Consider the following 12,445-nt stretch of genomic DNA (forward strand, 5'->3'; position numbering starts at 1 on the left):
GATGATGCAATTAAAATACAAGAGGGTCAAATATAAAAGGGCATCATCTAAAGCTGGGTACACATTGGGCATGACCATCGCGACCATCGGGCTTGCGACGAGACCCTGCGGTAGGGTCTCGCTGCCGCAAGCCCAGGAGTGCTTTTGGCTCTATTAGAGCCAAAAGCACTCCCACTGACATCACTAGTGATGTCAGTGGGGCCGGACCCAGACAGTAGGCGTTCCCATGGAAACGCCTCCGTCTGGGCAGCCACGCCCCCGGCACGCCCACCAAAGGGGACGTGCTGTCCTCACCATCGACAGCATGGCCCCTTTGGTGCGAGACCCATAGCGACAGCTTGGCTGTCGCTATGCGGGTCTCGCGCATGCGCACGACGGAGCTCCCTCCGTCGTGCGCATGCGCATTAGTGCACCATCAACCCGCTTGCAAGCGCTTAGCGCTCGCGAGCGGGTCTGAATTAGGCCCATTCGTTGATCAGCAAACGATGCGATGGTCGTACAGATTTCCCTTGAACACCCTGACAAATGATATAGTGCATACACACTGTGCAATCTTCCAAATGATAGAGCGATATATCTTGCATCGTTTGGTGGTTAGATCGTTAACTATATAATGTTAACATATCGCCTGGTCACACGGTAGTGCATACACACTGCACAATATGCGGAAAATCGTTAACTAGATTGAGCTGCATGTAAGGAAGACCTGCAGATGTGACGGACGACGGCGCGGGAGCGCGCTTAGTGCGTACACATTTGACGATTTGACGTTCTGATGAGTCAGTATTGCCCAAATCATTCAAAATATCGTCTAGCGTGTACTGGGCTTAACATTCACAAATATACTGTATATTTAGATATTTCTATATCATAACAAAAATCCAGATTTTATGTAGCTGAAAGTTTCCATTACGGGATCTAAATAACTTCCAACAAAAGACTAAAGCAAGGAAGTTTGGTGAACATAGGAAAAACTATTTCCCCCATAAATCAAATATAATTTGATACTAATATTTAGCATGAGTTTTTGTGAATGTTAATAACAGCGCTTTAATTTGAAGCAACTCAAAGTTTAAGTCTAGTAGATCTGTACTGTCTGTAACTCCCCACCCTTTCCTCCTTCGCGAGAAACCAAGCCCTATGCCATCTATTAGAATGTGGGATCTTGTGTCTGACACAGAATAAGAATTGCCTTATTATCTATCACCACTTTTCTCCAATGCCATAGCACTTCCTTACAAAGGAAGACCCCATTTTGCCCAGTGTGATCAGTGGAAGCCCTGAATATGGTTATTTTCAGTTTGTGTCACTTCAGCAGCCTCAGGAAACACAAAGCCAGGAAGCCCCGATTTCTGCAGGAGGAACATCCCTCATCATCTGCACCTGGCAGCTGAGAAACATTTCTGGATGAGACAGTCAGACTCCATCGATGTAGCTGTTATTTATTGCCTCACAGAGTCCTAACAATCCCAACGTAGAACAGTTATAATTGTCCAAAATAAATCCAGGATCTAACAGTGCTCTCCGTAGATATGTAGTTTTGAAATGCCCAAATGTAAGACAAATACTTTTCATTTTACCCTTGGTACTGCAATCCATATAATTGCCCCAGAAGGAGAATGAACCTAGGAAGACAACATTGTGGAGAGCAATTATATGTGGTCCAAGGCTACTGTCCTTGTCAAATAGTTGTCTCATTGTGCAATTTGTTGGGTCCCATGGAAAGTTAAAAAGTTGTACAGTAACCAATCAAAGTATCTGGGGAAGACAAATTTCTTTTACAACCAGACAGTTTCTGTAGGACAACAAAATATTTAAAAGCCGGGGATGTGGCAATAAGCTTCCAGTGATGCAAGTAAGATGTACACCAGCCATAGCCCAAAGAAAAAAAGGGAAGTCAGGACTTTGGGAATTCGTGGGCCTCCAAGTTCTCCACCAACTGGAGGACGTCTGCGGTAAAGGAGAACACAGAGGCAAATAATAGACAAACCTGTAAAAAGGGTGACAGAAAAAGCCAGGCTTCCCGGGGCCACATGGAAGCTCTTGCCTTTCCCAGCCCAGTAAATAGAAGCAATGCTCCATGCCACTCCTAGGCCCAAGAATACATTTACTGCATTGCTACCTGTCACGTTACCAATGGAGGCATCGGCATGGGGGTCCTGAACTGCTGCCACTTTGCTGGCAAATGTGTCTGAGGGAACAAAAAATAATAGTTAAGTATATACACTGCAATAATATAATAATTACCGGTTTATCATGACACTTGTATGCACACAATTGTCAGTAACTCATTTATCTAAATAGGTATTGACCATAGTAAACAATCAGATTCTAGCTATAATTTATTTAATACATTCTATAAAATGATAGCTATAATCTGAATGGTTGCTATGGGCAACACCTCCACTTGTCCTCATTAGAAGGTTTGATAAGTCTCCTCATTTATCCCTTCCTCCGAAGCAGAGCTGTCTACAAACCTACATAAGCACATAGCTGGAAGCCATTTACGATTATATACAGTAAGTATATGGCGCAATCAGGTTATACTGTAACATTCAGAACCGGAGCTACATAAAGTGAAATGGGGCACACAGAAATGCGTCACCCAGCGTCACTGCCGCCGTGGTGCTTAGTCCTCAAGTGGAGCAGTGTTTAACACATATAACTTTATGTATATATACAAAGAAATGGCAGAACAATCAGGAATCTGGCTTCAAAGAAACTTTTTCCTTTTACAGAATTGCAAAATAATGCTATAATATATTGTGTAGGGATCACAGTCCCTTTGTCAAATACAAAATCATGTGATATTCCATTAATAATTTCTCATGTGTACAATGTATCCATTATCTCATTAACACAAAGGAAAGCAATATTTTATCTACTTCTTCTGTGTAGTTGAAGGCACCCAGTATTAACGATTGCTATGTCAATCATCCATGTACACTGTTTATTTTTATTGTTTTAATTAAATCATCATCAGAAATATTTCTAATGGGCACAGGGTATCAACTACCAGACATTGGCACAGATAGTATAGTACATATGCATGTGTAGACATTTATAGCAATATTACAACCTCATTTTAAGAACATATCATCATTACAACCTCTTGGGCACAATGTGTCTATATTTATCTTTCAATCCAAAATGTCTCCCTTTTCAGTAATGTTTTCACACGACCTCCCCTAGGTGGCGATCTAACATCTACTAGTATCTGGCAAAGGGGAAATAGTATGTCGACAATTAAAAAGAATAGACTTTCACATGCTCTCCATATCTACATGAGCTTTTCACAAAATAAAGAATGACTTTACTCTCCCATGTAGCATATACTTTTAATGGTATTGATTTACACTGAGATGCTGATTAAACAAATGCACGTCTAATTATAGTATTGCAGTGCCCACAATTACTACAGTGAAATGGCCCATACTGTGCAGTGAATACACATCTAGGGGTATAGTTACTAAAGTGTGGGTTTTAAAAAGTGGAGATGTTGCCCATAGCAACCAATCAGCTTCTACTTAACATTTATCTAGCACCTTCTAGATGATAATAGCTAGAATCGGATTGGTTGCTATGGGCAATATCTCCACTTCTAAAAACCTACACTTTAGTAAACATACTCCCTAGTATGTACAATGGGTTCACTCACATCAGCCTTTACCCAAATTTAGGAGCTCTTTTATATGAGAATGAAGGCACCATATGTATAGGGGCATATTCAATTGGGTGTGAGTACAGCAAAAAACCCGCACCTGCGAGGTTTTTCCTGCAGGTGCGGGTTTTATGCTATTCTATTTGGTGCGTATTTTTTTCTATTTTGCGCACCGGGAGGTTTTTATACTCGCACCTCCAGAGCAAGAGTGATTTTTTTTCTAAACTCTCCAATTTTAGGAAAAATCAGTGGGACTTGCTCTGGGACTCCGGCATCACCCCTCCTAATGACTAATTAAGCTTTTGAAAGTTTCCAATTAGCTTAATTAGTCAGTAATTACTCACCTTCCGAAGTGCTATCTTCTGCATCCAGCGTCGGGACCCGGACTCCAGCAGCAGTGGTGAGTATGTAGTGTGTATGAGTGAGGGTGTGTGTGACCCCCGGTGTATGTGTGTCCCCCCCAGTGTCAGTGTGGCCCCCCGGAATGGGCGCTTGGAGAACTACATCTCCCAGCAGCCCTTGCCCCTCCCACCAGCCCCTGGAGCCTCCCAGTAGTCCCGAAACTCCCAGCAGCCCCCTCTCCAGTGAGAAGATAGAGGGGAGGCCACCGGGAGCCGCGGAGACCAGCGGATAGCCGCGGGAGGTAAGTTTTTTTTTAACGTGACCACTTTTTTAAAATTGGATACCACGGGTATCGGGAGCACGCATGCCCACGGTAATCCAAAATTGGGTGTGAGGAGCGCAAGGTATTTTACCTCGCTAAACCTCGAGCCCAATTGAATATGCCCCATAGAGTCCGATTTAGAGATGGACACAGACGTTGTCTTTTGCAGCAGTTGCATCTGCATATTTATGCTAATGCCACATCCGATTTTAAACAACTGCTGCCCACTTGTAGCACCTTAACACAGTGCATTTCTGCCAATATGCGTGTATAGATGCGCCATCAGTCGTAGCCCTATGGCAGGTGTGGTGTCTCCGTCTGATTATGGCCTCCTGCATGAGCAGCTATGCGTCTTTGAACGCAGCCGCTTCTAGTGACTTCTGGTGATGCCCACATCATCTTCACCAGCCCGTTACCTCCCAGGAATGCCCCCGTAATTTTCAGACCCTGAGCCCGATTCTGTGCTGCGTCTCTGTGCGCATGCGCAGTGCAACCAATACGCATGCTCAGTACAAAAACCATCAGTCAGCGCATGCACATCAGCACTGCGCCCACCTCTGAATCAGGCCCATAAGCTTTATTTCTTGAATTGGCCAGTACTGTGCTTATACGTGACCTGCTTGCTATAGGTTTAGATGTTATGGCTTAATTTACGTACACATGCTATCCAATTGTATTTCAAGATCTTATTCTCTATTAACAGAGCTTCTCTGGGCAACTTGCTATCCTCTTTAAATGTAACTAATAGAGATTTCTCATTTGCTTTTTTGCATAAATGTATCCACCAGGCTACTGGCACTAGGGATCCCGTCGGTCAAATTCCAGACGCCGGCATCTCGACTAGGTTACAATCCCAACGCCTAGAGGTAAGTAAGCCTACGCTAACCCCTAACCCTCTATCCTTGTACCCTAAACCTAACCTCCCCACCTAGTACCTAAATCTAACCCTGCCTCCGTAGTGCCTACCCTATCCTTCCCCCTAGTGCCTAACCCTCCTCCTAATGCCTATCCCTCCCCCTAATGCCTATCCCTAACCCTCCCCCCTAGTGCCTAACCCTCCCCCTAGTGCATAACCCTAACACTCCCCCCTAGTGCCTAACTCTAACCCTCCCCCCTAGTGCATAACCCTAACCCTCCCCCCTAGTACCTAACCCTAACCCTCCTCCCTAGTACATAACCCTAACCCTCCCCCTAGTGCAAAACCATAACCCTCCCCCTAATGCCTATCCCTCCCCCTAATGCCTATCCCTAACCCTCCCCCCTAGTGCCTAACCCTCCCCCCTAGTGCATAACCCTAACCCTCCCCTCTAGTGCCTAACTCTAACCCTCCCCCAAGGTACCTAACCCTAACCCTCCCCCTAGTGCATAACTCTAACCGTCCCCCCTAGTACCTAACCCTCCCCCCCTAGTGCATAACCCTAACCCTCCTCCCTAGTGCCTAACTCTAACCCTCCCCCAAGGTACCTAACCCTAACCCTCCTCCCTAGTGCATAACCCTAACCCTCCTCCCTAGTGCAAAACCATAACCCTCCCCCAAGGTACCTAACCCTAACCCTCCTCCCTAGTGCAAAACCCTAACCCTCCCCCTAGTGCAAAACCATAACCCTCCCCCTAATGCCTATCCCTCCCCCTAATGCCTATCCCTAACCCTCCCCCCTAGTGCCTAACCCTCCCCCCTAGTGCATAACCCTAACCCTCCCCTCTAGTGCCTAACTCTAACCCTCCCCCTAGTGCATAACCCTAACCGTCCCCCCTAGTGCCTAACTCTAACCCTCCCCCCTAGTGCATAACCCTAACCCTCCCCCCTAGTACCTAACCCTCCCCCCTAGTGCCTGACCCTAACCCTCCCCCCTAGTGCATAACCCTAACCCTCCTCCCTAGTGCCTGACCCTAACCCTCCTCCCTAGTGCCTAACCCTAACCCCCCCTAGTGCCTTACCCTAACCCTCCCCCCTAGTGCATAACCCTAACCCTCCCCCCCAGTGGCCAACCCTCCCAACTAATGCCTAACCCTCCCCCTAACCCTAATACTTAACGTAGGGGTGCTGTCACCGGGATTCTGACATGTGTGGGGATCCGGTGCCGGTAGTCTAAGCGCCGGCATCCCAACTGTTAGCATAATGACTACATCCCGTATCCACCATCTCTACAGTCCTCTCTCTCATTACAATGAAGTCACTCTGGCACTTCTTTCCTAATTCCTGATGAATGAAAACTATCAAAATGTGACATATTATTCTCTACCATGTGGTTATTTATTTTTAATCTTTGGATTGCAAGCCTTACAGACAGAAGGTCAATAAAGGAGAGTAATGGGTAAATTTACTAAAGAGATTTTAATGAATTAAAAACATTCTATATTGATCAACATCGATGTTGTGTTCCGAAACTAAATTGCACATTTACTAATACTTATAAATCTATATAACAAAAGCATCTGTTAGGAAATGTGTCATTTAGCCCGTGAAAAACAATATTGATGATCAATTTATATCGATTTTTAAACAATTAAAATTGATCATTAGTAAATTTACCCCTGAGTCTCTGGGTCTGAGGGCCTGATTCAGCAAGGAACGCACAGGAGAGAACGCACGCATTTGGGCAATGTTTTCGCACTGCGCATGCATATGCATCACAATGCGCGTGCGCAAACTAGCCAGTGTGATCGGATACGCAGACTACATGGAGTGTGTATGCAGACCCTTCCGATATTGATATCGATTGACAGGAAGTGAAATTTGTGAGTTGTGACGGGGGCCTTTATAGGGGCGTGCATAATTACACAGGAAGCAGGCAAAATCCTACGGAAGGTCAGGTCAACCACTATTATGCTAATGGATCTGATGGTTCTCGATGTTACCGATGTTTACGCTATCTTGCGTGCTGATCAGGCTTTGAGTAAAGGGAGATAGGCGGCTTAGTATGCGGCTGGGCGTCTGCAACTTGTGCTGAGGTCTCCATGCGTATGCATTGATTTGCATATTCTTGCAGCGGACGGGTGCGTGCGTCTGCATCCGTGCGTTCCTTGCTGAATCAGGCCCAGAGTTGGATGCAAGCCCTACTGTTATCTCATTTTTAACCAATTTTACACCCTACACATACTGAATCAGGGGGTGTGTGATGAGCTCTAATGCTTCAGCACAGGGATGTTTTCTAGGGGGCCTCACATATTTTGTGTAGGCCTGATTCCCCTAGAGAATACAGCCCCACCCTAAACAAGCTAGGGCTGGTGGACAGTGTGGCAGGGGACCCCATGCTGCCGGTATCCCTACTATAGTGTCCCCAGACCACCTTGTCATGGCCAAGCGCTTGCAGCGGCTTTTTCGGAGAGACCTATGCTGTTTGCATCAGTCCAGTTGTGCCCAATAGGTTTTAATGATGACTTTAATGTTTAAGATGTTTTTTAAAACAAAAATAAAAAAAAAACATGTCCATGTGATTACCTAGTGCCTTTTGTATAAGAAAGTTTTAAAAGTGAGGCTGCAATATGGATATAAATGTGTACAAACTTACCTGCTGTGTGATGGCAACCTCTGGGAGGGGCAGGCCCAGGTGTGAGGTGTGGTGCTGGGAATGACATCATTATAGTGCCACCCCCATGGTGTAATGCTGTGAGCCGCAACATTACGCCAATGGTGATGATGACGCAATTTATCTTGAGGGAAATGGGGTAAAAAGGGGGAAGATGTCACAGTGAAATACACATACTAAAATATAAACCTCCATTTGTAGTGTTTATATTTTAGTATGTGTATATTACATTTATTGATTATTCATAATTCACATAAGGATTGGCGATGCACAAGACCGAAAATACAGCGGTCCAAATACAGGAAGGAGCATTATACATGGGTAATGTCTAAATCCCCTTCACCGAGAGGACCTTGACGTCATCAGCCAGTGTCCAGCGTCATTCCCTGCCATCCAAGTGGGCATAGAGGGGGAATATAATATGTGGCGAGCGCAGCGATCCACCGTGCCCTAAGTGTGGCGAGCGAAGCGAGCCCGTGAGGGGACAACAAACTTGTGTAAGTGGGGACAAAGAACTTCTTTAGCTGTCTGTCATGGGCAGGAACTGCACTTCCGCCCTCACTAACATCACTTCCAGGTCCCTAGCGCGAAGGGGAAATACAACCAACCATTATACATGTGGTCCATATACAGGATATCAACGTGGCCCACAGACAGGACGGAGAGATTGTGCATCTCACATCCTGTGCTTCTAATGGGAGATGCCGTCGGGTAACCATGGACCCGTTAACAAGCACGTGGAATGACGTGGGGGAATACATTCCGGCTACATTATCAACAGGGCTGGACTGGCCATCTGGCACTTCTGGCAAATGCCAGAAGGGCCGATGGCCTGATGGGCCGATCTAGCAGAGGCAGAGCGCAAGCTTACCAAGCTGGCAGCACCGCTTCCTGTGCAGTGCAAAGCCTAGCGGGTTTGGTATGCTGCTGCTTTATGGCATACTGACGTCATGACGCGGCTACGTCATGACGTCACGAAGTGGCCATCCCGGCGGCTGTATATGAAGTACGGTGGTGGTGTGGGGAACATGGGCGAGCAGCAGGATGCCATTAAGCTCCTGTGGGCTGGAGTGCCTAGACGGCACTACGCTGAGGTACAGTAGGAAAGCTATGTGTGGCCGCGTCATGATGTGATGACGCAGCCAGGTAAGAAGCGCGGAGGGGGTAATCTGGGAAAAATGGCAGACGCCATTCTAAGTGACAACTCCTCTGTGCTGGTGTGCAGGGCCACCCGGTATCGCCTCCTGAGCAGCATTGTGCTCACTGCTCAGCGAGGGTGGAGTGTCATTGCCGACGCAAAATTGCGCGGTAATGTGGTTACATGGCTGCATGTGACGTCATGATGCTGCTGGCCCCGGAATGAAATGCGCGGCAGGGCGGGCGGAAAGAATCTGAGTAGATATTTTGCTATCTTTTGACTTGCTGACAGACGCCGGACATAGTGTGTGGCTGTGTGCATTATTTCTAATCCCCTTGGTGTGGTGGGCTGCTCTGTGTAAAGTAGCAGTGAAGGTAATTAAAGATTATACACGAACATAAAATAATTTCATTGGAAATCAAAACACCCATTTTGGAGGGGCAACATAAAATCATTCTGACACCCTGTGTCCTGCCACTGCTCTCACCCGCCATCTCTCTTACCTGGTCGCGCAGGATCTGTGGCCGAAGACGGTCAGGGGCTGTGCAGCTTTATAGCAACAGACTGCACGGCCCATACACCACATGGAGGTGGAGGTGCAATGTGCAGTGTTTTATCTTATAGACCACACATTACACCTCCTCCTCCATGCGGTACAGTTATAAAGCACAGTCCCTGACCATACGTGGCTGCCGCGCCAATTAAAGGTTTGGGGGGGTGATCTATCTTCTTGCGCCCCATGTCCCGTCACCCATGTACCTATATAATAATTAATGTGCAAAAAGCATTGTTTCATACATAGGGAATAATTTTATTTACAGTGTACAGCATGTCTCTTTGAGGGCTGAGCAGCCTTTAAATCTGTTATTCTATGTTAAAATAAGTTGAATTAGTAACTCGCTAACTAAGGGGCCCATTTATCATTAAATATTTTTGGCTTATTCCCTGATAACGCCTGTTCTTTAGGAGAAAGCACAAATGTTTACTATTTGCCGAATGTATCAGAAGTACTGCAGTAGATATCCCGGGTACCTGCTGCGATCCCTCTATTCCCATCTACGCAGTGCCAGATTAAGGTCCTCATGGGCCTGGAGCTGAAATCTATGAAGGGCCTATTGTGTACTACGCAGGGGGTGTGACCAGTGATGTGGGGGTGTGGTCTGTGTCATGGAATGACCCGTGAAACCCTGCAGTGTAAATGGCACAATCTGGGTCATGATGACCTGGAGCGCGCCTCATGCCTGCCGTTTGGCCGGCTTCAGTGGCGATTGGAGATTACATCAACTCCAAGCGTCCACTTTCACGCCGGAAGAGCTGGGTCTCTGCAGATCTGGCTCCGGTGTGAACGGCGCTGACTCGGGAATATCCTGGGTCGGCGTCGGGTAAATTCTGGGTCTGATCCAGTTGGTAACCCTGTTCCAACCTCCGGGTCAGACCCAGAATATAGGTGTAAAAGTAGTATCACACTGAAGCTTTGATTATAACCGTTTGTCTATGCCTGTTATTGCGCCGAGTGCTGCACCTTACTCCACTGCATGTTTTGCTTTTGCTGTGAGGGCATCGGCCAATGTGTATGCATGTGTGAAAATATATATATATGTACACACATACATGCACAGTGTATATACACACACATACAGTTTGTCATATATATATATATATATATATATATATATATATACACAGAAAAAACTGCACATCCTGCATCACCTTTTGGGGGACTTAAAAGATCACACCCAGTGCTGCTGCAGTCACAGAGTCACCAGCTTAAACGGAGGAGCTGTGAGAATGTGACGGAGGTGGTGGTCAGTGTACAGCCTAGGACGGGCTGCAGGAGGACGCGCTGCCAAATAGCTGTTACTAGCGCTGGGAGGGCATTAGAAGCCCAGCCCTCCACAGTGCTCCATTATGTTTATTCAACGGAGGTCCAGTGTCAAAGCCGCGCGCGGGGGGGTTTATATGCACGGCCGAGGGGGGGGGCGTGGTCGGCCAACTGGCTGCTGCAGAAGGAATGAAACATTCCTTTCAACAGCAGCGCACACATGCATCATAAGGCTGTGGGCCTATTCTGATGGTGGGCCTGGAGCTGTAGCTCCATCAGCCCCATTATTAATCCTGGCCTGCATCTACGGCCACAACCCCCTATGGGCTACACTTCACACACATGCCTGTGGTTCACTGCTTGCAAGACTTCATTTAGTGTTATAGGTTAGCTCTCCTATCAACACAATGTATTGTCTAGTGGACTCATAAAATTTTAATCTTCATATATAGGGAGCGATTCAATTCATTGCGATGTGAATAGTGCCTGGATGATGGTCCCGGAGCTATTCAATTCTCTGTGATTCTTAAGTTGACTAAAGGATTTCTTCTCACACTCCCCTGTGGGTTCGAGAAGAATTCTGACCAAAGTGCCGGCCGCAAAGCTGTTTTCCAGTTCAGCGCTGTGCTAACAGTTTGCCAGCCAGCACTTTAGTAAGAGAATTCTGGTTCTCTCAGCTAAACCCACTGCTTAAGTTGCGAGAAACAGCATTCTATGATTTAAGTGCTTCTAGTCGGACTTAACAGCGCGGTGAATTGAATAGTTCCAAGACCGACATTCCAGCGATATTCACATCGCAGTTAATTGAATCACCCCTATTGTGCTATTGTGCCCCTTGACAGCGAGACCACACCTGTTTTTTTTTTGGCGCGCCCCTACGCCACGCGCTTTCCGTGCTTAAGTTGTGGATGGGGGCACCAAGGCTCTTTATGTACACAGGAAACCAACAGGTATAATTATGGCTCTGCTTTGGTGTGCACAAATGTGTCATCCTCTGCGTTCAGCACCCCTGCCTTAAAAAATTCCTACAGTGATCATTATCTAATCCTCTACATTTGCTAAGCCAGGGCTTGGTCAACTGGGAAAATGCCTTCCCTTTTCTTTGTGTGTAACCTACACCAGTGAAGTGCCAGCTTTAACAGAACCAACCAAATACCAAATGTCTGACTATGGCACATGTTTCCTGCGGATGAGCTCTGTTGTGTTCATTTCAATACAGAGAATGATGTACACTTGTATGGTGTTTTGATATTAATTATATTTGTAAAAGTATAGACTAAGGAGTGGCAGGAGTCAGGAATAGGAAAGGGAGGAGTCTATGCCAGGAGCCAGGTGCCATCTGCTTATAACATTATTCTTCCCATTGAACCAAGAAAGAGATCATCGCATTAAGGGAAGTGTTTGTTTGTTTATTTTATCTTTTATGAAGAATAGTAAATGATTCATTAGTGGGATTAGCTGCCTAATTCTAGTCACTTCTTGTATTATTATTTGATCTGTTTTGGGGTTTAGGGGTGTTAACCCAGACTGGAGTTGGGCAAATTGAAATCCCTATTTTACGCCAAGGTATAGTTGCTCTATCACTTTGTTATTTACAGCTTAGTAAATTTAGCCCATGGTATCACACGCA

The 12,445-nt window shown here is 46.2% G+C and overlaps 1 protein-coding gene across 2 annotated transcripts in view; it reads right to left on the minus strand.

Annotated features, from left to right (window-relative positions):
- Positions 1-414: 414 nt before the first annotated feature.
- Positions 415-12,445, minus strand: part of LOC148515391 (sodium/calcium exchanger 1-like) — a 158,873-nt gene continuing 146,842 nt past the window's right edge. For both annotated transcript variants that reach the window (XM_088480154.1, XM_088480153.1), the window contains exon 7: positions 415-2,191. In XM_088480154.1, coding sequence (XP_088336280.1) covers positions 1,815-2,191 — 377 coding nt within the window. In that variant the 3' untranslated portion in view covers positions 415-1,814. The remainder of the gene's footprint in view (positions 2,192-12,445) is intronic.

The sequence above is a fragment of the Taudactylus pleione genome, unplaced genomic scaffold (genome assembly GCF_031769625.1).
Source record: "Taudactylus pleione unplaced genomic scaffold, aTauple2 ptg000250l, whole genome shotgun sequence".
Lineage (NCBI taxonomy): Eukaryota > Metazoa > Chordata > Amphibia > Anura > Myobatrachidae > Taudactylus > Taudactylus pleione.